The following is a 23,647-nucleotide window of genomic DNA, read 5'->3' on the forward strand; positions in this document are numbered from 1 at the left end:
TATCTCCTAGGTGCAGCCTCCACACTACATAAATACTGAGGGGTGATTTGGGACACAGCTGTGTTCATTCCTATTTGGTCTGGGATTTTAATGATAGTATAATTATAGATGAATACAGTTACCACAGAAGCTTCTTAAAGGGGAAATTGACACTTTATCTCATTATTTCTTAAATACGGGAGTCAGTATTTGTGTGCTTACTTGCTTGTACCAAAACACTGAATATTGGATTATATGTCAATAATGTTTCAATTTAATAGCTGGCTATTGAAGGAATATTCATGAAACTGCTTCTTGAAGATGTGGCCATTTTGTACTCTAAAGCTGAATGTTCTCCTGAAAGCTGTTCTGCCAAGGATTTTCAGCTGGCCTTGATCTTAACATTTTCCTGTAGTTTATTCAATTTCATTTACTTTCAAAAGTAAATTGGTGATTTCAGGTAGTATTGCATTGGATGTTGTGTAGATGAAGGTTGATTCATCAAATAGCCTGTATTTAAATATCTTACGTGACTGAATAATAAAAAAGCTCAGAAACAGGTCAAACTACAAAACAAAAGACGTATTGTCAAATAAAGAGTGTTAACTTTAAAATTTTTTTATTTACAAGTGAGATACATTTTTTTAAACATCTGCTTTTAATAACAGGCTGCCTTTAAAGCATGAAATTCCCCAAATGCAGAATAGGCAATGAGTCTCATTTTGGGTGGAGCCTGCTGCTTGGCTGGCCACTCATTGTCATGGAGTCTAAATATTGCTTAGAGAAACAATTTTTTTTTGCTGATGTAATTAGTGCTCCAGAGTCTATAGAAATTTATTGCAGTGCCATAGGAATAAAGACTATAACCTGCTGGATGTGCACTGACTCACCAGTCATTCACTGCCATGACAGAGTGCAGTTGCTCTGTTTGCATGCCACTTCCTTTGTCAGAGCTGCCATTCATTCTCTTGGTTCCAGGTGGTGTTCTCCCAACTTGTCTGCTCTCCTGCCCATACTCTCCCTAATAGTTCTTTTGATTTGTTTTTTAAATTACTCTGAACCTGGAACACTTTCCTCCCGTTCCTCCTGTTTTTCAGGGTGTGAACAGCCTGTGGGGTTAGTTCAAATAAGTGGGCGCATCATACACTTTTCCTCTCAAGTCCAGACAGAGAAACATCAAAGGAAGAAAGTCTGTATAGAGCATGAGGACAAGGTGTTGGGTGGGTGTGTGTGTGTGTGTGTTTTTATTAAATATTTCTCAAGGTAGTAGCATGAATTCAGTAATTCCAGAAGATGTGTACAAATCAAGTGCTCATGAACAGCAGTCATGCTGGAGATGAGCTGACTGATGTCAAAGAGAAAGCCACAGCTGCTGAAGTTAACTCTCCTGAGTGTAGCTGGGTGCTAACACTGCTTCAAACACAGCTTTTAACTGCACCAGATTGTTTTTCTTGGAGACTGAACACTGTTGTTAGTCCAGTTGTGTGCAACTTTCAACTCCTTTTCCAGAGCTCATTTTGCTGTGATCACATGGAATACAGAAGGTTAACTTCTGTATTTTTAGGAGGTATTCTGTATTTTTATTTTTTATTTTTATTCTGTTTTCTTAGGATCTTGTGATTCTACTTGAAAGTCTTTTAGAGGAAATAGGCCATTGTCCTGTTCAGACCATTCGGAGAAGGGAGAGTCATCAAATTGGGAATTCCTGTTCTTGATTCAGCTGCTGAGAGGGATCAAAAAGATTTAGTGGATTAGGTTTGGAAAGATCTGAAAGTAGGGTGGTTTTCTTTTCTTTCAGTAGCACTGTGTGAGTTTTTTGTTTGTTTGTTTTAGAGACCAACACAGGATAAAAAACTCAATAAAGCTAGCTGCAGTCTGCAAAGGGCAGTCTCTTAAGCCATTAGCCTCCACAAAATGTGCGCTGGGAAAAGCCTTTAATATGGAAAGTTTTGGCTGGTTTGGGTTGTTAGGGTGGGGTCTGGATAAGATGAGGCACCTCATTGCTTATCCATATGATGTATGTAGTGAAGGTCCAATGGGGCTGGTACAGCTCTGAAATGGAAACCAGGACTGGAAAAATAAAGAAGAATGTTTGAAAATACAGTAAGAAAATATGGGGTTTTTTTCTCTGCACTTCTCATCTACAGAGTTTCCAAGTTACAGTTCATCTTCAGTCATTGCTCAGGCCCTGGCTTAAGGCATCAAATCCTTGGGAACCTCTGCTGCACAGCTTGCAGATTACTTTTATGCGGCTTTGTCTGTGCCATTTCTTTGGGTTGGGCTTTTGTTTAAGTGGTGATAAATGCATGCAGGATCATTCTGAAGAGCCTATAAATGAAGCTGGTACTGATAATATTTCTCCTTACTCTTCCTTTTGCTCAGACCAACGAGTGGAATAAGAATGATGATCGGCTGCTGCAGGCAGTGGAGAATGGAGACCCTGAGAAAGTGGCTTCACTGCTGGGTAAAAAGGGAGCCAATGCCACCAAACAAGACAGTGAGGGCAAAACTGCGTAAGTCCAACCAAAACTTGTAATTTAACTCGTGGAAAACCCCAGGCCTAGAAATTTGCCACTTCTGTGATTTAAAAACCAGATACTATCCTGAAAATGAAGGTTTCTTTTTCTTTTGAAGCACAACACATTCTGCAAGTCTTGATTTTTAATTCTACCTTTAAAATGCCATTTCAAAATCATAAACCCATTGAGGTAACTTGAAGGTTAATAAACTGCTGGGTAGAGTGGGATTCTTTTAGGACAGGGTATTTTCAAATTTCATGGCACACTGCGGATTACACGCTCCAAAAGGTATTAATCTTTGGGGCTATTTTTTCCCATGGACATTACTTTAATAGGACAGAAATTAAGATATAGTTTCATGCTGATGGGTTTGACTGAACTGAAACTATGGTGAAAGAGTTTTAAAATCCTGCAGATGCTAAGGATTTGCTAAGGGTTCCTTGTTTTGATTGAAGTGTGCTAATGAAAGTTTTGTGTAAACGAGATTCCTTTTGATATATATATTGAGATTCCTATTTCATATATATCTTCTGTTCTTTTTCTTGTTCTCCCGCAAACATTCTGAATTGTGGAAGATAAAAGATTTCACTAAGAAAGTACAGCCAAAAGATTGCTATCCTTGCACTCTTCTCAGTATGGCACAGAAAGATGATTCGGTGAATAAGTGAGAAATAGGTATCCTGTGACAGAACAAAAACCTTGATAAAATTCTGGATAGATGTGGGCAAAGAAGGACTTGGGAGGGCAGCACAAAGCAGTTTATACCAAACTCTTAAGTTCTGATAAATTACCTCTGGATTATATATATTGAGTCATACTCTGCTTCTTTCTTGGTCTGGTTCAATTTCCTACATCTGCTCTATTTCTGCTCTGCATCTGAGGGAACTGAGTGATGGATTGACTCATAATAACCTGCAATTTCTTTGCTGCAGAAGTCCAAGTCATCAATTACGTCAAGCAGGCTTTCTCCTCCATACTTTAATAGTTTAAAAGTTACACACATATGTTTTTCTTTTGGCCACTGAATCTTAAGAATTACAGCTGTATTTAGCATTTCATGTTTTTTACGATCAACATAACTTCAGACCTCAGTTCTTAAGATCTTCCTAAACTGCACTCTGTATACAGTGTATCCAGTGTAACACCTACTTTGCAAGTTTCCTGTATAAATTGATACTATGGATTTTCCTAGGGAACCACTCAAGACTGAATTTATTAGTATCTCTTAACTCTAAGAAAGTAGCTAGGTATTGGTGCAACAATTTTTGAGCTTTACATGGTTACAATAAAAAAATTCCCATTTTCATTTGACTGCAGCTACTAGGTCAGTCGGCATATATTTATATGAATGATGGTGTTACTAATAATGCAGTTGCAAATACTTCTTTTAGTTGCTTGGAATAAATGTGAGTTAGTGCTATAAAGATCTCTGCTGCTTCTTGTTCTGTGTGCTCATTTGATTGTCGTTTACTTTTAATTTTTTTCCTGTGTTGTGGTTTAAAAGGCAGCTTGAGAGAGAAGAAAGAAAAGCAGTGTTGCTGTGATGCAGAAATACACCATGTCACGTCTCATTCTGTTTCCAATGCTTTGGGAAATTTAGCAGACCTGCTCAGGTTATTTCTGTCTACATTTTGAAAGATAGAGACTGACAGGTGTGGGAGCAATGACACTAACCTGGAGAGACATAGCTGCCAAAGGTGGCACAGAAATGTTCTCCAGCATGTCTTGTTGCTATTGGGCTGTGTCTTGTTTGTGTTTTTATCACTCTAGAGTATTTTTTTGGTGTGTACAAAATGGAGTTCAGCCATCATTTCTGCAGCATCTCCTACATTTGCAGTATGATGCCAGCGCTTCATTCCTGCTGTGTGCCTGGGTGTCTGACACAGCTGTTTTTGCCTAGCCTCAGAAGCTCTGCTTAGAGACCCTTCTGCAGCCCAGCACTAAGGTCTGTTGGTGTGCTGCAAGAATATGGTGCTGGTTTGTTGGCTACTCCACCTTAACATCAGCAACTCATGTGCTGGGAAATCACGATCTGCACAGGGCTTTTTGGGAGAGCTGTCCACCCCTGTGCTCAGATTTCACAAAATCACAGAATGGTTTGGATTAGAAGAGATCTTAAAGATCATCTTATTCCAAGCCTCCTGCCATGGGCAGGGACACCCACATATGGCCACATTGCTCAAAGCCCAGTCCAACCTAGCCTTGAACACTTCAGGCATGGTTCTTCCACAACCTCTCTGCTCAACCTCTTACAGTGCCTCACCTCTTTCTCAGTAAAGGATTTCTTATTACTTCATTTAAATCCACCCTTTTTCAGTTTGAAGCCACTCACTTTGTCCTATCTCTATATGCCCTTCTCTCCAGCTTTATTGTAGGTTCTGTCTTAGGTACTGGAAGGTGCTCCAAGGTCTCCCCAAAGCCTCCTCTCATGAGCCTTGCACATGGAAAATAAGGCAGTGATTGGTGACAGCCACCATTACTTCAATAAAGGCAAATAATGGCTGACAAATTTGTTGGCCTTCTGCAGTGGCGTCCCAGCTGTGGTGCATGAGGGAAGAGCAACAACATCATCTGCCTGTACTTGTTCAGAGCACTTGACGCTGTCCTGCACAAAACTCCTGTCTACAGCCTGGAGAGACATGGCATGGACCAGTGCTCCCTCTCATGAGGGCAGAATAGAGAGGCAGAATCACCTTCCTTGACCTGCTGCCCACAGAATTATTTGGATGAAGAGCGGGGTATGATTTCTGTGAACTGACATTGTCAGCTCATGTCCAGCCTCTTTTCCACCAGCACCCCAAGTCCTTCTGGGCAGGGCTGTTCTGGGTCTGTTCATGCCCAGCCTGTGTTTGTGCTTGGGTTTGCCCCGACCCAGGTGCAGGACCATCACTTGGCCTTGTTGAACCTCACAAGGCTCATGTGGTTTTGCTGGTTGCATTTTAGAAAGTTGTCTGCAGTGCCATGTGGGAAGGGAGCTCTTTGGATGAGTGTTCTATTGATCCCTGTGAGTACATATTGATGTGTTTGTTTACTTAGTTAGGATGAAGTTGACTAACCAGAAGAACGTGGTGGATTCAATTATGTAACAGACTGTATAAGGTGATTAAAGACTTTGGAATGTGGTTGAAAACAAAAAGGAGAAACAATTACAATATTTTGCAATATTTTGTTTGGTTTGTTAGCTCCATCGTTGTCTGTACCCTTAAGGTGTGACATGTTTCTTTTAAGACTTTTCTTTCTCAGTCTTTTTGTTAACAACCCTACAAACAAAATTTACAGTGCTGTCCAGATTTTTGAGATATAGTAATATAGTTTATTATTTTAAACAGAATGTGGAGAGGATAATTTTTCATGCTTAGAGAAGTACTTTTAAGTTGTCATTTTATAATTAGATAGCTTCCTATTATAAAATGCTTGAGCTGAAAGGAACAGAGACCAGCTCTGAGGGTATTCTTTATTGGTCCTGTTGTGTACAGTATGTATCATCCCACTGAGTCCTGCTATGATGTGCTCCAGCTTTGGCCCAGTTCTGGACATTACCTCCTAAATTTCCTCTTTGTGTCCTTTTTAATCCCTATCATTTAGGTCCTTTATTTTGTGACTTGTGGACATGCAATAAAATGGAGGTGCTTAAAATAATGAGGTCTAGGTACCTCATTATTTTAAGGTATCTACTACTAAGGTAGATTTTTCTTAGAGATAATATTTACAAATTTTCATTAGGAGGTTTAACTCCTCAGCAGTATCTCTTTAAAAAAAAGGTACTTAAAAAAGACCTTTTCAGAGTAATGAAATTATAGTTTTTTAAGACTTGCTTGACTTTCCACACCGTCACCCTGCCTTTGACTAAGTTCTTTCTATAAACAATAAATCACTTTTAAGGCCATGGAGCAAATCCACCTTTGGCATAAGTTGACACAGTTCCATTGTTGCTCCCACTCACATAGCACAGACTATTGCCAAGCATAGTTGTAATAGAACCTATCTGGAAATCTGACTCTGTCATTGTAGTCTTACTTTGCCAGATAGGTTGGTTGTTTTTTCTTTTGGTCCAGCTATCTTAAACAAAAATATGGGGCTTTCCAGCTTGGAATTTGATCATTTGAATCCACTTAAACTAACAAAAAAAAAGGCTTTCAAAAAGATCCCTTTCGGGATTGATCGGATTGGATTCATTCATGTGCTGCACTTTCCACAAGATCAAGTGTTCAAATGGGCTGTTATTTTAAGAAGCTACTGCCATTATTGAGGGGAAGTGAAGGGATGGGGGTGGGGGAATGATTTTGGAAAGGATTTACAGTGTATAAATGGTAGCACTTCCTTGTCCTGAAGTTATTTTGTCAGTGTGCCAGTCCATTACTGCCATGTTTGCATGTTTCTGCAAGGTACTAAACTAGAATTAAATGCTTTTGGCTATTAAGTGAAACAATAGATCTCTGTACATTTTTTTAATCTGCAATTGAATCAGTTGTTGTTCAATAAAATTACTCTAACAATGGTACAAAAAAGCTTTAGAAACTTCTGCAAATTTGTGCTTTAAGGACTCTTTCACAAAACTACTGCCAATAGCAGTTAATAGAAAAGATATATTTTCATTTGAAAGAGACTCTTAATGCCTTGGAGGTTGAACTAAAAATAAATTTTGGAGCATATTCCAACTGCAAATACTTGATATTTGTTATGTACATAATATTCATTTTTGTTTTCTTCCTTTTGGATCTTACTGAATAAGGAGGTGGGGACAAGTCGCATGAAAAACATCACTTTTTGAAAAGTAGATAATGTTTTAATTACCTTTGAGAGAGAATGTTTCCTTCTATGTAATAATATTTACCTTAAAAGAAGCTATTGGAAGATTACATAGAATGATGCACAATTTGAGTTGGATGGGACCCATAAAAATCATCAAAGTCCAAGTCCTGTCCCTGCACCAGACACCCCAAGAGTCAGACCATGTGCCTGAGAGCATGGTCCAGACATTTTGAATTCTGTCAGGCTTGGTGCTTTGACCACTGCCCTGGGGAGCCTGTTCCAGTGCCCAGCCACCCTCTGGGGAAGAACCTTTTGCTGATACCCAACCTAAACCTCCCCTGACACAACTTCAGGCCATTCCCTCAGGTCCTGTCACTGTCTCCACAGAGCAGAGATCAGTGCCTGCCCCCAATTTGCTCTCACTTGTGAGCGTGTTGTAACTGCAATGAGGTGTCCTGTCAGTCTCAGCTGCTCCTCACACGGCTTCCCCTGCAGACCATAGAGCAAAGTAAGGTCAAGGGACCTGCTCAGGAAATTCTGTTTTAGGAGTAAAAAGGGAGGATAGAAGTTGTTAAGTTCCAGTAGGTGTGGCCAGCAAAATAGCAGCTGTGTCCCTGCCAGCTAGATTGAAGGAGGCACAGACTTTCCTAGGCATTGTGGGGTTTGGAGAATGCATATTCCAGAGCACAGTCAGACTGTCAGCCCTCTCTGTCAAGTAACTTGGAAGCATGATCTCAAATGCGGCCCTGACCAACAAGAAGTTTTTGAACAAGTTAAGCAGGAGATTGCCCATGCAGAAGCCCTTAGGCCAGTCAGAACGGGGCAGGATGTGAGGAATGTGCTGTACACTGCAGCCAGGGAGAATGGTCCTTCCTTGAGCCTAGGGAAGAAGGGACCCGAAGAGACTCAAGGATAACCTCTTGGCTTCTGGAGTCTGGGATACAGAGGATTTGAGGCCAGCTACACCCCAGCTGAGAAGGAGATTCTGGGAGTTTATGAAGGGGTTTGAGCTGCCTCAGAAGTGGGGGGCACTGAAGCACAGGTTGCAGAGCTTTATATATAAAGCCTGCTGGCTTTATAAATTGCTGAATGAGAGAAATGAACAGTGCCCTACCTCTACACTGACTTGTGGATGTTGGCAAACACTCTGTGGTTGTGTCTGGACTGACAGAAAAGGAGCAATTGGTAGTGCAGAGGGAAACCCATCTGGGCTGCTGAAATGTGGCAAGAAATCGCTGCCCAGGTAGAGAAATGGGCTGTAAAAGTGCATCATGTAGATGCACACAAATGCAAGGGTCAGGCTGCTGAAGAGCTGTACATCGATTTGATCTCTGAGGAAAAAAAAAATTACTTTTATCACAGTATTTAATTTCTGATGGTCGCAATAATGTCTAGGTTTCTGAACATGGACAAAGTAAGAAAGACCACAGGGATGTCAACCTTTGTTTCATCTCTGTCCAACAGACGGCTGAAATCTGGTTCTTATTCCAAAATGTCTTGTGAAGTTTTATTTCCATGGGAGATCTGGGTGTAAAAGCTTTTGTCTTTCTAAATATTTTTTGAAGTTTTTTTTAGGTTTAAATCATGATTGTTCATTTTTTGTCCCCTCCCCTGCCCTGCAGCTTTGCTAGGGATATAATTTAATTAAGATGTTGATATTAAGTTTCCTGAAAAATTGCTTTCAACTTTAGACAAATGCTCAGAAATGCTAGGCCATGGTTGGATTAATGTGTCCACTGCCAGGATACTAAATTGGGCTAATTAACTTTCTATTATGTTTAGTATGAGCTGATTGTTCATGTATGGTGGGAGGGAATGCTTTTATCTCCACAACAGTGGAGCAATACTTAACTTTGATTTCATAATCAAATCATGGCAATACATGAAAAAATCCACACTGCCTACAAGCACCATTGACAATCATGCAGGCTTTTAAATGAGATCCATGCAGGGGAATTCATGATAGTGGTTTGTTCCTGGCTCTTGACTGAAACTGTGTAGACCATTTCTGATGGTTTTGACCCCTCACTTGACCCTTCCAACTGGAGTTGGAAAATTTCATGATCCAGTTTTTAGTTCTTGCCTACACTATTGACAGAATTTGAAATCAACAGCATCCAGGCTCTGTCATTTTTAAAGTAATTTTTATAGGCTATTTTGGCATTTTTGTAGCTTCATGTTATTAGGGAAAAAAAAACCAGGCCATCTTCTGAAGAGACAGAAATTAATCATTTTTAGTTGTATTTCAGTTCCAAAGATCCTAAACTTTTTACTTTATCTCTTTAGTGATTTCCTATGTTGTAAATCAAACAAATTCCATGTATTTAAAAAACAAACTCCCTATTCCATATAAAGTTCTCTGAGCATTAAGAATCCCAATGGATTTTGCATCTTACATGCATGGGGCTTCATGCAGATGATATCTGAAGTTCAAAGGCAAAACAACCAGTCTGCAATTTCTTGAGCCAGCTTGTGACTTCTGTTCTAAATTTGCTTTTTCACACAGCTGATGGCTATTCTTAAGAGATTTTGTATTTCATTGTCTTTTAGTGGGACTGTCATCTCAGAGGGAAGCAAATCCTCTTCTGAAGGGCCCTTGTACTCGTGTTTGGGTGAGCCTGTGAGCCTCCTGCCTACAGGCAGGATTGGCCAAACCTGTACTGCAGCATGAGGCAGCCACTGGAATTCCCTGTTGATGCAGCTCCATTTGCAGAGTTGCCAAACACCCAGATTTTGCCAGACCTGGCTGGCTTTCAACACGTTTGTCAGTTGCTTGGATCAGAGGAGAGCCTGGATGATTGGGAGTTTTTGTATGCCTGGGTTGAAACAGCTGCAGTTTGGCTCATGTGGAGGCAAAACCCAGCGCCCCAGTTTCCCGTGGGGAATGCTGTGCCTGCTCCCTGCACTTGTCCCATCTGAGCTGGCAGGAGAGCCATGAAGGAAGCGTGCCTCTCATGGGTTGGGCCAGAATCAACCTCTTCAAGGCTGGGGGGGACAGGGTTAAGGCTGCAGTTGTTTTTCAGATTTATATCTACATAATGGGCTGCAGTTGTTTTACATGTTTTTCAAAGATTTATGCAACCAAATGAGCTGTATGTGTAGATTTTAATTATACCCACTGGCTGTTACTGGCATAAAAACGTACTCTAATCTAGGAAGGGGAGCAGACAGCCGAAACAGAGCAATGTGTAAATGCTGAATTTACTTAAGTTTGTTTTTTTTAACTTCAAACTGAGGTCTCAGGCAGTATACTGTGCTGGTGGCTGCTTATTTACTAGATTTATGTTTCACTCTGTTTTCTGCTATCTTCTTTACAGTCCTGTGTTAGGAAACTGCTGAAAGGTAGCTGGAAAGTAAATGAAAATTCAGAAAAGCTCTGAAGTTGCACATGCCTGTGGCCCAGCCCCTAGTTGTCTTCCAGTATATGGAATCTTAAGTAGTATAGTTATTCTGAAATACACAATAAAAAGTATATTGCCATAATAATCCAAGGAGTTTCTTCTAAAAAAATATGAAGTGGTCATATTAACCAATGGTCTTTGAATGTGTTACAAGTAGAGTGATTACTATGAGTACATGTTATTGCACTTGGTTTGCAAATATCCCATGAAGTACGAGAAGTTCATTTTGTACAGCTTAATAAAAAAATAAGCACATCCAAACAGTTGCTTCAAATCTGAAGAGATGGGAAGTATTATGAACCTAAAAGGTACAGAAACATCAAGGACAACATATCCTGAGCTATCACTTGTCAGTATCCCTCAGGTTCATAAGGATATTTCTGCTCATCGGTTCTTGGAGGACTAGATGCAGTTCTTAAGTCTTGCTGGATTTTCACACTACGAAAATATTTGCTTTAGATTAACCTTTACTCAATTGCTCTTCCTCTTTTGAGCCTTTTCCTGGCCTCTTGTTAGGCCAACATGGTTCGGGATTAAATTGCTCTAATGTTCATGACTTTCCATATACAAAGGTGATTATCAGCAATTGCTGACCCACAGGCAGCAACACCAAGTGAGTTGTGTTGCACTATGTAGTTGTTGCTCTCATCTTTGGGCTTAATTTTAACTTTGAACTCTGTTGGGCCTTGAAAGGACTGAAGATGTCTAGCTGGTTTTACCCAGCTTCTGGAAGAAAGTCATCTTTACCTGGGCACATCCTCAGGGATTTCACGCTGTGCTAAAAAGATGATGTGCCATTGGGCATGAATACTGAGAAGGTAACTGAGCACCTGTTTGGACTTTATACATGGGATGTGGTCTTAAAGAAACTATCAGAAGTAATCTTCCCTACTTGTCTGCCTTCCTTGGCTTTGGAGGCTCAGGCCACGCTGCACAGATTTCTGGGCTCTTTATACTTTCTGAGACTTCATCGTTTGTCATACTTTGCTATTTTTCTACCCTACAACTCAATTTTTTGGTTTTTTTTTTACTTTTAGAAAGTACTACTTTAAAAAGTACTAATTTTTACTACTCCAAAAATAAAAAAAGTATGTCTAAATTTCAGACTTTCTGTCAACATCTAGGAATGCCTTGAAGCTTCTGCTTGCAGAATCTCTGTTGCATTTCGCTGACATTAGTTCCTGAGGAATTTTAAAATAGACACTGTTCAAGAAACTTTATGTGGTAAATCTAAATTGTGAGCACTTGTGTTTACAAGTAATGGTACATGGAAGGAAAGTCCATACATTTCAGTCTTGAAGTGGGAGTTTGTGTTAATGTGGTAATAGAGTTTGCCAAAGAAAACTGTATGTGAAAATGGAACTGCTAGAGCACAACCTGAGAATGAAAAGTATAAAGCTGCTGGGGATCCCAGAAATCTCTCTGAAGAGCAGCTGGGTGGATATTTTGCTGAGTTTGAAGGCTAAAATCAGGAATCTGTAGCTTCCCAGCTCCTCTGTTGCATGACGCAATTGCTTCTTTTCTACAAGAAAACAGCCATTAAAGAGGCTTGCCTTTTATTAATGTCCTATAGCTTGAGGTGTGTATGATTGAAACAAGACTTTTCATGCTATGATGTAAAGATGGAAACTTTATATGAAAACTGCATTGTTTTGGTTTCATATATGAAGCTTCATATGAAAACTGCATTGTTTTGGTTTCAAAAGTGGTGGGTTTTTTGGTTTTGTTGGTTTTTTGACAGTTGTCCTAAAATACATGCTACACAGAAGGGGCACGCAGGATTTTTGTCAGAGGGTTCTGTGTGTACTGGGGCAGGGCAGATGCCATCTCATATTAAAATAGAAGGATACAGTCTATGTGCAGCAGTTCACTTTACTGTGGGTGGTGCTAAAGGGGAGAGAGGGGAAAATAATCTCATACAGCTCCTGGTAAATCCATACCCGCCTCTGTCAACTTCTTAAAATCTTGCACTGCACTCTAGAAGCTGTTTGCAGCAACTCATTGACTGACTGTTTTAAAACTCTAAAAACATAATTTTCTCAGCTTGTACTGGTGCCAGCTCTGATTTGAAAACAAAAAGTATTTCCTTTCTTCCTCCTAAGATAATTTTTGAACTCTTTCGGCTGCATGTATGCAAGTGACAAGATAATGATATGGAATGCCACCATTATTGAAAAGCCACATTTTTTACAGTTGCTCTTGGGAGTAGGTAAAATGGGTGCAGTGTGAAGCTGTAATTTTTATTTGTTTAAAGAAAATAATAAAAATCCCCAAAGAACTGGTAAGTATTGATAGTGATTATCTGTAGATGTCTAATTTTCTTTTAAGACAGTCTGATCTGCCAGACATCAGTATGGCTCCTCCATAACTAAATTACTTGTTCTACCTACAACATATATTGTCCCAAATGAGTGACAGTATCTTGGTAATGCAGTTAGGAAAAGATGAAGTTCCCTTTGACTTTCATAGCAAAACATTAATGGTTTAATTTTAGGTTAAAGGTGAATTCTATATGCTGCTCCTTATTTTTCATGAACAGATTGCCTCTGTGCTGTGTGATGAAGCAGTGGAAGGCAGCTTTGGTTTCCAACTGGTTTTGTTTCCTGTGTCTGCTCACCAGCCACACAGTAACCTGCCTGCCTCTGCTGGTGCAAGGAGAAAGCACAACCCAGAGAGGGCTTGCAGAGAAAGGCAGAAGACACCTCCCACTCAGAACTGTTACGGAGCTTTCCCAATCATTTAATCTGAGGGTGGTCATTTCTCTATTATTAGGTTTGAGGTGTATCGAAAAGGGTTTACTTTCAAAATTGTTTTAGTGCTGATAAAATCTCAAGCCCTTCACTGATCGGTAAACCATATTCTTCTACAGCGACTGGTCATGGTGCTACATGTGAGAGGAGGCCACACTGGACTTCCTCCTGTGTGACACCAGCTATTCTCTTCATGCAAAGAATGTGCTGCTCTAGTAACTCGTGGCCCTTTCTCCTTCAGACCAGCTCTTGGTGCTTCTGCCACTCAGCCTGTGGTGGAAAGCAACCAAAAGCTGGATTTCATCTACTGTGTTTATTTTAGCTGTTGTTATTGAAGGAGGAGTTGAGGCCTTGAGGGATAGCGTTGTAAGCTAGGTGCTGCTTCTAAAATATATAAAAGCTCCAGTTAGTTCAGAAAGTCAGCCAGGTTATCAGTAAGTCACTTTGTGGCTGAAGTAGCTGGTGAATTGCTTGGCTGTCTGATCTGGTAGTAGCAAAGCTTAAATGTATTCAATTTTTTTATATTTTTTTCTTTTATTTTATCAGCAATACAAGGTCTCTATGCAGCTTTGTATCTTTATCATTCTTGTTTGTGTGAAGGTATTGGTTGGTGGGGAAACTATAAATCATCAAATTGTTGGAAGGCAAGTTAGACTTTTTAAAAGTCAACAAAGGGTTGACATCCATTAGAAAATGAAGAAGAATGATCTGCCTTGGGGAGGGATGTTTTTACTCAAAATAAACCTTGACAATGAGTGTATATGAGTTCATAGTGTTTTTCAAACATTATTGCACTTAAAATATTTTCAGAGCACTCAGATTGAAATTGCAGAGAACAATAGTATTATACAGTTGCATATAAGCTTGACTGGTTTCCATGTTTGTCATAATAGGAAATAGCAAATACAATATTCACTTAGCATCCATAGTTCAGCCAAATTCCTTATTGGCTTTGGACTTCGGTAAGTAGTGTGTTGAAGTGCTTTCAGGGCTTGGAGAAAATCTGTTACAGAGTATGCTAATTCTGCCCAGAAAAAACTCTGGAGCATGACCTTGCCAAACAGAGATTGAACCCTCTGATTGGGTGTAATTCTGCTTTCCCCCCGCCACCCCGTTTTTCTTTTTGCAAATGATAATTTCTTTGTTAGAAGGTTATTGTCTTAAATTAAGACTTGATATTTATTTTTTTCTGATTTTATCACATTTCTCTTTACTTTTGCAGCACTTCCCCTAGATATATGGACCACCCAGTTGTTTTAAGCCAGCTGTCAAAATACCATTCAGTAAGAGGATTTGCAGGAAGCAGCTCTGCAAATGGTTAAGAAGAGAACCTGAATTTAGCAGAGCCATGTCTTACTGCTAATACCACCTTAGCAATTGCCATCAGCTACAGTTTTACAAGTCTAACCCCTAAATGTGGATTATTTCTTTCTACTTATGGTGTAATGATTTGTAAAGAAAAGTTTTATGTGAACTGAGTGGTAAAAATTACAGTCCTTTTTCATTTGAGTTAGACTGACATTTAAATAATTTTTGGAAACACTCATTCTTGGTCTTTTGTCAAAGACTGGCTCTATCTGAACTGTTGTGCTTTGTCTGTCAGATGCTGGTTAAAGAAGTCTTCATTCCCTTGCTGGTTTAATATTGTGACCAAAATGGGGAAAAGGTCATTTGCCCTCAATAAGGCATGAGCTGTTTAGGACAGATGTAAGTGCTTCACCCGTTGACATCTATCTGTAAAAAATCTGCTGCTTCAGAGTAGTTCAGGGATGTCATACACAGCTGTGTCCTCTGTTCAGGCAGCAAGCATCATAAAAAGCCTCTATCAATGTGGGGGTTTTATTTGAGTAACATTTCAGGTTAAAAAATTTGAGGTCCTGACAAGATTTTGAGGTGATATCCTTCAGTTGAACCTGAACCTCATGAAATGAATTCACTTTCACTCTAAAAGTCTGTTTATTCCAACTGGGCTTTGCATCCTTCACAACTAACATAATTTTTCACCTTTTCTTGTTAAGTACTGAGTAAATATGAGACCTGTACATTCCCAGTAGGAAAAAGAAGTGTCAACCTACTGATCTTCTACCTGCTGCAGAGGTGGGTCTTGAATCACTGGGAATGGTAGCTGCTCCTCTGCTCACTGAAATGTCTGGGTACAACAAAAAGAGACCATCCTGCTCCTCAGGAAGAACAGAAATGTTTTGCAGCAATAAAAGTAATCTATCTCAAAACAGTTCAGGCTGAGCTATCAAGACGTAGCTCTAAGTGGCAGTAACAGGCTTAGCTATTGTGAAGGGAAAATGAACTATGTTGTAATGGGATCTTCAGCTGAATGAGAATCCAACCCTCAGTGTGGCCCTTGGTCCAAATGAAGTCTTACATGTTTGTTTTTGTGTACCTAAGTCATTGCACAACCAGGAAATGGGAGGAAAAGTTGTTTGCTTTCATATCAAGGAAAGTTTATTCATAGGAGATGCAAGTAAAATGCACCACTCTTTAAGGCGTCCAGATGGTGAGAACTCCAGTATTTGGAAACCTGCAGTTTTTGCCTCAAGTATTTTAGGAAATTATGTAGCTTGTTAGGAATTATTCTGAAATGATTGTCTACAGTCTTCTTTGTTTCAAGACCCTGCCTTGCTATATAGGATTCTTCAGTATTTACTACTCAAGTGTTTGGGTTTGGGGTTTTTCTTTGTTTGTTTGAGTCGGCTATTTTGTTTGTTTGGGTTTTTTTAACTTCAAAAAACCTTAAAAAAAAAACCAAAAAAAAACCCAAAAAACAAAACCGATGCAAAAAAACCCCAAACCAAAGCAGGGGCTATTAACTTTAAAATCAGAATTGCTTCTTAAGGGGGAGGGTTTGTCCAACACTAATAGTTTAGCTTTAATATGACTGTGATAGGTTCATTCCGTTCTGGAGTTGTTCTCTCTATAGAGCAGGACTCTGTTAACTAAATCAGCAGTTAAGTAAGCATATCCCCCATTCCCTTCCAATTGCTCTGAGACTGTTAAGAAAAAAATATCTCACCACAGGTTTATGTTAGAGGCAGTACCAGAAAAAGGATGCAGAGAGGAGACACACAGCAAGCCGTTCTTTGTGAAATAAAACATCTGCGTGTGTGATGACTTGTTGAGAACTGCCATGGGAATTGTTTTTGTTGGTGGGATTCATGTGTTCATAGGAGCATAGCCTGAAAAAAGTTATTTTTAATTTTCTCTGATTTTTTTTACAGTCAGATTTTACCTAAATAAAACTTCTTTAGCACTTGCGTGTTCATGTTGCATTTGGCGCCGTCCTACAAAGTCTGTCCGTAAAATCTCAGTGCCCCAGATTTAGCCAAGTTATTATTATTCAGGTATTTATTATTACTATGAATATTGTCAAATGTAAGTTAGCCAAGTGTGTGTTTCACAGTCTTCCTAATACATAAGAGAATTTGATTGTATTTTGTGTTTACACAAATGTATCAGAACATGTTTTGGTATTTTGCTGGTATGTTGTGCTGGCTAAATTAGAGGTGTTGGAATTTGTCAGACTCCTCTTGTGTCCCTCCCCCAGTCATTTTCCCAGAGCCTGAGAAACCATTTCTTCCAAAGAATGTTTACACAACTTTGCATTGGTCACCAAGTACATGAAGTTTTGATTTTGAATGACTGGAGAACAGACAGCAGCAGCCCTGCTTGTGCTCCTGGACGTGTTAACTCTTCAGTTTGATTATGGCAGTAGAATTCACAGGATGAACACACAGAATGCTTTTATATTTGCAGAGAAAGGCTTAAGTGCTGCCTGTCTGCCATTTGCAATCAGCAGCAGCCAGTGTAGAAGGAAGGACTCCTCCTAGGAAGTGAGGTGTTTGCTGTACTTGGTAGACAATTCTGTTCCAGGACTTCTCCTGTTTTGATTAATTCTCCTCTCTTTGCGAGATGTTGTCTGTAGGTCTCTTTCTCTGCTGAGTTTTCAAGAAGTCTATGGCTTAGAGAAACATGGTGTTGTCATTCACAGACTCTGTGTCTGAAATACCCATTTCATTCCTGCCTGTTGTTCCAAGTTTCCCTGGTTAGGCTGAACTTTCAGTGTTAGCTTTAACACTTAAAGGAAGCAGTTGTTCAAAATATAAACTCCTAAATATATTAGTTGATGTGGCTCTGTGATTTATGATGTTTCTTTTACATTCCAGAAGAAAATCCCTTCTACAAAATTTAAAAAATTAATACCTCCTTCAAAAGATATTAGAAAGCATCCCAAGAATCCTGGCTTTTTCAGTTTGGTGCACATTTGATGATGGTTCTAACTTTCCACACACAAAGAAATAGTAATTAGAAGTGTTTTGTCTTTAATTTTTGTTTTATGTAACTCCCACTGAAAAAACTGCTCTGTGCGCATCAGGCTGATGTTGGTAGGACTCACATTGGTAGCAGGATGTCTGCCCATATCTTAAAACTTGACAGCACTGGTATGTCATGCATCAGGAGGATATAAACTTCTCTGTTTTCAGAAGCTTTCCCTTCATTTTTGCTTCAGGGCAAAATGAAGTCAGCATCATCTCTGTAGCACTGCTTCTGTGAATGTTGATGTGCCCAGCTTGAGGATGTCAAACATAAAATCTCAGCTGTAAAAAGGCTTGAATTCAGTATAATTTCTTTGGTTTGTTCTGTAATTACATCTTAGGTAATTGATGCTTGGAAGTGCATCCTGCCATGGTGTGGTTGGTAATGTCTGCAGTTTCATACTGTTTAAGCAAGCAAGTGCTTGAAGTGAACAGCAAAACCACAAGTGGAAAAATACATCTCTGGCACAATCTCTCAAATATTCAGTAGCTTTGATTTCTCCAGGTGATACTCAGAGTAAAGTGTTTTCCCCCACCCATACACAAAGGAAAGATGAGCTTTATAAAGGACAGTGCAGAAATACAACTTGAGGTAGTTTAATTAAGGAAATGCAGAATCATGTTTTAGAGGAACTAAATTTTGTCCACTGAAAGGGGAAAATCTAACTAAATCTGACTAAATCTGACTACTCTGACTAAAATATCTTGAACAAAGTCAGTTATTATGATTGTTTTCTTTATTAATTCCCCAAGCCCAGGCATTCTTTGGGATGGTATTATATCACTAGGGACATAAGTCTAGAAATTGTGTGAGACTAGATAAAGTACATAAAGTATATGATATGAGCTGATGAGACAGCAGCCCATGTAAAATCATAGAATCATGGGGTTGTTCAGGTTGGAAAAGACCTCTAAGATCATTCAGTCCAACCATTAACCCAGCAACCCACATCCACCACTAAACAGTGTTCCCCCACCAGTGTCACATCTGCCTGTGTCTTAAGTATGTCCAAGAGCCTTCCAGGGATAGTAACACCACCAACTCCCTGGGCAGCTTTTTCCAGTGCTTGACAACCCTTTCAGTCAAGAAGTTTTTCCTCATGCCCAATCTAACCTCCCCTGGTGCAGCTTGAGGCCATTTCCTCTCATCCTATCCCGAGTTACCTGGGAGAAGAGACCAACCCCCAGCAGGCTACACCCTCCTGTCAGGCATCTGTAGAGAGTCATAAGGTCCCTCTTGAGCCTCCTTTTCTCCAGAATAAACATCCTCAGCTCCTTCAGCTGCTCCTCATATAACTTGTTCTCAAATCTTTGCCAGCCTCATTACCCTTCTCTGGACATGTTCCAGAACATCAACATCTTTCTTGTAAGAAGGGTCCCAAAATGAACATGTTGTCTGACCTGCAGTATGGAAGTATGACTACAAAGTCTTTCTGATGTGCCATCTCACTTCCAGAGCTGTTATCTTCCTGGGAGGAAATGGAAAGATACCAAAAGATCTAAGGACAGGGAGGAAAGAATTTGCCTATGTGAAGTTAGTGAATGAAAGAGAAAAGATATTTTAATAATAATAAAAGACATGTAAATGCTCTCTTCCAGTTTTCACCTGGCAGCCACGAAAGGGCATGCAGAGTGCCTCAGGATCATGGTGACACATGGTGCAGATGTGACAGCCCAAGATGGTGCAGGTATGTCTCTCTATACCAGTAGCATGATACACTCAATTTGCTTACATAGTCATTGATGTGCAGAGTGAAAACACAGATTTGACAACTTTGCTTTTCCCCACACACCCTGTAGGAAAAGCAGTTGTAACACTTGCAGGTTTGGGTATATTTGCTTTCCTGCACGGAGAATTCAGAATCTAAAGTCCTTAAAATCTTTTGTCCTAATGCTATACATTTCAGTGTTTGTAGTGGGCTCCAGATATAAAATATTTGCTTGATGTTTTTAAATTGTTATTTTTAAGTGAAAAAAAAGAGAAGAAGAAAATAATTATCCTCCCCACCTCTTCTTATTATTACAGGTTGCATCAAGATCTTCAGTTTTACTTTCATGTTTATCCAAGCTATTAATCCCATTAATTTTATAGGAGTTGCAGTAAGACAATTCTTCAGGATTATGACACAGTGAAAACAGCTGATACAGGCCGAAACAGAGCTGAGAGCTGTTAAGTATGATGTCTCAGTTCTCAAAAGTCCTGTGCTTAATTACTGCTCTGCTAGGAGAGTGATGGGAGCTGAATTTGAAACTGGCAAACTCTTCTTAATAGATTTCAGTCGACACATCTTCAGAATCTGTGCCCAGCATTTTCTCTGGCTAGCTCAGCCACCTGGATGACCTGTCAGCATTCTGTCTTTCCAGTAATGATCTGTAATTGCTGGGCTCATGAGTTCTGTTTTCCCACTTACTGCAGCCTGAGGGAATCTCTGTCATATGTGGGAATCATTTACCTCTATATATAAAGAAGTGTCTGTGATAGTGGAAGAAGCATTCGTATTTTATGTAATGATAAGGGAATATATGTACCTGATGCAGACTATAATTCCAAACTCGTGCTTCACCTTGCCTGATGAATTATTGATCACTTGGGTAGTAAAAGGTTGCCTGCCTACTTCCACCTGAGTGTCAGCCCACTACTCTTTAGTGAAATCCTTCTATGTGAAAGTCACACCATTTGCAATGAGAGCTTCCTGTCACAAGTGTCTTTGTCTTTATTGAGTACTAAATCCTGGGTCCTTCCTTTCTTAGTTGCATGGATAATTTCTGCTTTTGCTGTCTTGCCATCAATTTTTCAGATGCTCTGTAAGATGAAGCTGAAGGAGAGACTTCAGTGTTTCATCATAAATCCATAATCAGTAAATCATCATGAATTCAGCTAAATGAAAACCAATGCAGACCTGTATTTGATAGAGAATAGGAAATCTGTGAGGTGCAAACCAAAGCAGGCCTGTGTTTGAGTCTTCTGTGTCTACTTCATGGATGACACAAACTTAATATATTTGTAGGTGGTGAATTTGGCATGTTTTGCTCTTGATGCTGGGTACATTTTCATTGCCAAATAGCAAAAATCATGACACTGACAGACATCCGTGTGCAAGGGAGGCTGTGTAATACTGGAAAATTGTTTTCTAAGAAACAAGACATAATGTACAATTTTAGACTTGCTTCTTCCTAGGTGTAGTCTGATACAATGTTTATGTCACTCCTTTATATGAATTAAGACTTTAAGATTATTCTGTTACTTGTCTGAACAGGTAGTAAAGACATTCTGCTTGATGTAGGTTTTTACTTTATTTTCTCTACCCTTACTTTTTATGTGTTGTGATAGGAACAAGACAGATAATTCAAGATTTTTCCTTTGACATGGAAGGTTTTATTCCTGTGCTTTGGCATGATTGAATAATTAATTTGCTTTGCTTTTATTCTTTTAGGGCACAGTGCTTTACATCTTGCAGCAAAGAACAGCCACCCTGATTGCATTAAGAGGTTACTTCAGGTAAAAGAAAAATCAAATTGATTTTGATTTTTGAAATTTTCGTTTGCTTTCATTAGACTCATTTTATGCTAATAATCTGCACCACACTTCTATACTGTTCTATCTCCTTGGCATCAAGAGAGGTGCATCACGAGTTTAAACATAAAGAGTTTAAGGACATTGTAGGCACTGTGAATAGATGATAGAAAACAGTGTAACTTCCCTGAGTGGTCTGCAAATAGAGTTTTCTATGTCCAGCTGCTCTGACATAGCTTGGTTGGGTTTCAAGTAGTTGTAGCTTCAGTTTAACTTCCTGTGTTTTGTCTCTGTGTTTGGACGACTTGGAATTAGGATGGATTAAGAGTTACAGGGGAAAAGGTTTTTCACTTCTGGGGGAATTCTGATAATGTTCCACTGGAATGCTTTCTGTCTGTTCACCATAGAAACATTTTCAAGTTTAAAGTAAAAAAGAGATGAAAACAAAGTAGTTTAGATCTAAAAATCATATGGAAATAATAGAATCTTCAGTGAAATGAGGTAAAGGACAGTGAGGGGTTAGAAAGGGAGTTGAAAGAATGGGGAGAGAAAATAAGAAAAACAAAAGTGAAGATGAACAGAAAAGTCTCATTGTGTTGAAGGTGAGTGTTAGTAAGCAAAGACATTGTCCATCTCAACTTCATTTCAGAAATACAGGTAAGTTTTCATGGTGGTGATCAGAGAAACAGAACAGATTTTTCTAAGTTTGGAGTTATCAGATCTCAGATAAAATAATGAATACAGACTGAGAATACAAATGAAATAATGATTAACAACCCTGCTGGAACACGATGGTGCAGATAAAGAATAGATCCTATATCCCAGCCTCCAGATTGTTTTTCCCTGGTTGCCTCAGGGCTCTCCAGCTGTCCGGGGACTGACCTCTGTCAGTGTCTGACAATGCAGGGTCCAGTTTCACTGATTCTCACCTCCACCCCTTGCCGGCGGTCTGCCCAGGGTTATCCTCAGCCCCGATCCACGTCGCCATCAGGCCGTGGCTGCTGGCATCGCAGGCAGCTCAGAACCAGCCGTGCTTAACACCAGGGACCTGCTTTTGTTGGTGTTTTTCTGCTTTCATTTCAATATGGAGGCTTATAAATACATTTCTAAGTGCAGACCTGTTGGTGATATCCTCCAGTAATTCATGCTCTTAGGGTTATCTTCTGTGGATCAAAGTGTGTGTGCAAGGAATGTCTGACTGGTGTTGAGCTAAAACAGGTGGAAAAAATTATTTTACACAGGCAGAATCATGACATTTTTGTTACACGATGTAATGGTCTATGTGATCCTGTTTTCCTAGATAATCACAGGTGTGTGGGAGACAGTGCTGCATATAAAAGTCAAAAGTTACAGTGTTTGTTTTCTGGAAATGAAAGCAACCAACTGTCCAATAAAAAGCTTTGAAACTTGTGAAGGGCTTAGAGAGCCACTCCTGTCAGGAGCAGCTGAGGGAGCTGGTGGCGTTTAATCTGGAGAAAAGGAGGCTTAGGGTAGACCATATCACAATGAGAAAAGAGGAAATGGCCTCAAGTTGCACCCAGGGAACTTTAAGTTGGATAATAAGAAAATTTCTTCACCTGGAGGAATTTAAGAGCTGTGTAGATGTGAGACATGTCTCAGTGATTAACTTGGCAGTTCTGGGTTAATAGCTGGATTTGATGATCATGATGGCTATTTCCAACCAAAATTCTCTTTGCTGTAACTAAAACAAAAATCTTTGGTCCATTTAATATTGGGGTTAACTGTCTCATCACAGCCTCAGGTTATTAAGTCCCATCCTCCAAGATTGCTCTCTTCAATTTGCTGTTGTTTGCACTTTTTGGGCCTGAAGCTGCAACGGTGTCCTTGGACATCTTGGAAATCCTTGGAATAGGATTGTTTTGTCTAACTAAACTGTGAAGAGAACTTGCTAACACTATATGGAGTTCAGACTTATGAACTAATGCAGTACAGAATCTGGATAATATGAAAGCTAAAACTTAAGTCATCAAGAGGGATGGAGCATGTCTGCTGTGAGGAAAGGCTAAGACTGTGGTGTTTAGCCTGGAGAAGGAGACCTTAGAGCTGCTCTTCAGTATCTAAAGGGGCCACACAAGAAAACCAAAGAGGGCGTTTTTACTTGGGTATATTGTGATAGGACAAGTGGCAATGGCTCAAACTACAGGAGGGTAGGTTTAGATTCAGTATTAGGAAGAAATTCTTTACTGTGAGGCAAGTTGAGCAGAGAAGCTCTGGGTGCCCCATCCCTGGCAGGCCATGTTGGATGGGGCATTGAGCAACCTGGTCTAGTGGAACATGTCCCTGCCCATGGCAGGGAGTTAGAACAAGATGATCTTTAAGGTCTTTTCTAATCCAAACTTTGGCATGGTTCTATGAAATGCAGGACAAATTGCCTTAGGACATG

At 39.7% G+C, this 23,647-nt stretch overlaps 1 protein-coding gene across 1 annotated transcript in view; it reads left to right on the forward strand.

Annotated features, from left to right (window-relative positions):
- Positions 1 to 23,647, forward strand: part of RAI14 (retinoic acid induced 14) — an 85,458-nt gene that overhangs the window by 46,163 nt on the left and 15,648 nt on the right. Inside the window, exons 3-5 of the mRNA XM_066569533.1 lie at positions 2,362 to 2,492; positions 19,329 to 19,417; positions 21,164 to 21,228. Of these exons, the coding sequence (XP_066425630.1) occupies positions 2,362 to 2,492; positions 19,329 to 19,417; positions 21,164 to 21,228 (285 nt within the window). The remainder of the gene's footprint in view (positions 1 to 2,361; positions 2,493 to 19,328; positions 19,418 to 21,163; positions 21,229 to 23,647) is intronic.

Source organism: Molothrus aeneus, chromosome Z (assembly GCF_037042795.1).
Source record: "Molothrus aeneus isolate 106 chromosome Z, BPBGC_Maene_1.0, whole genome shotgun sequence".
Taxonomy (NCBI): domain Eukaryota; kingdom Metazoa; phylum Chordata; class Aves; order Passeriformes; family Icteridae; genus Molothrus; species Molothrus aeneus.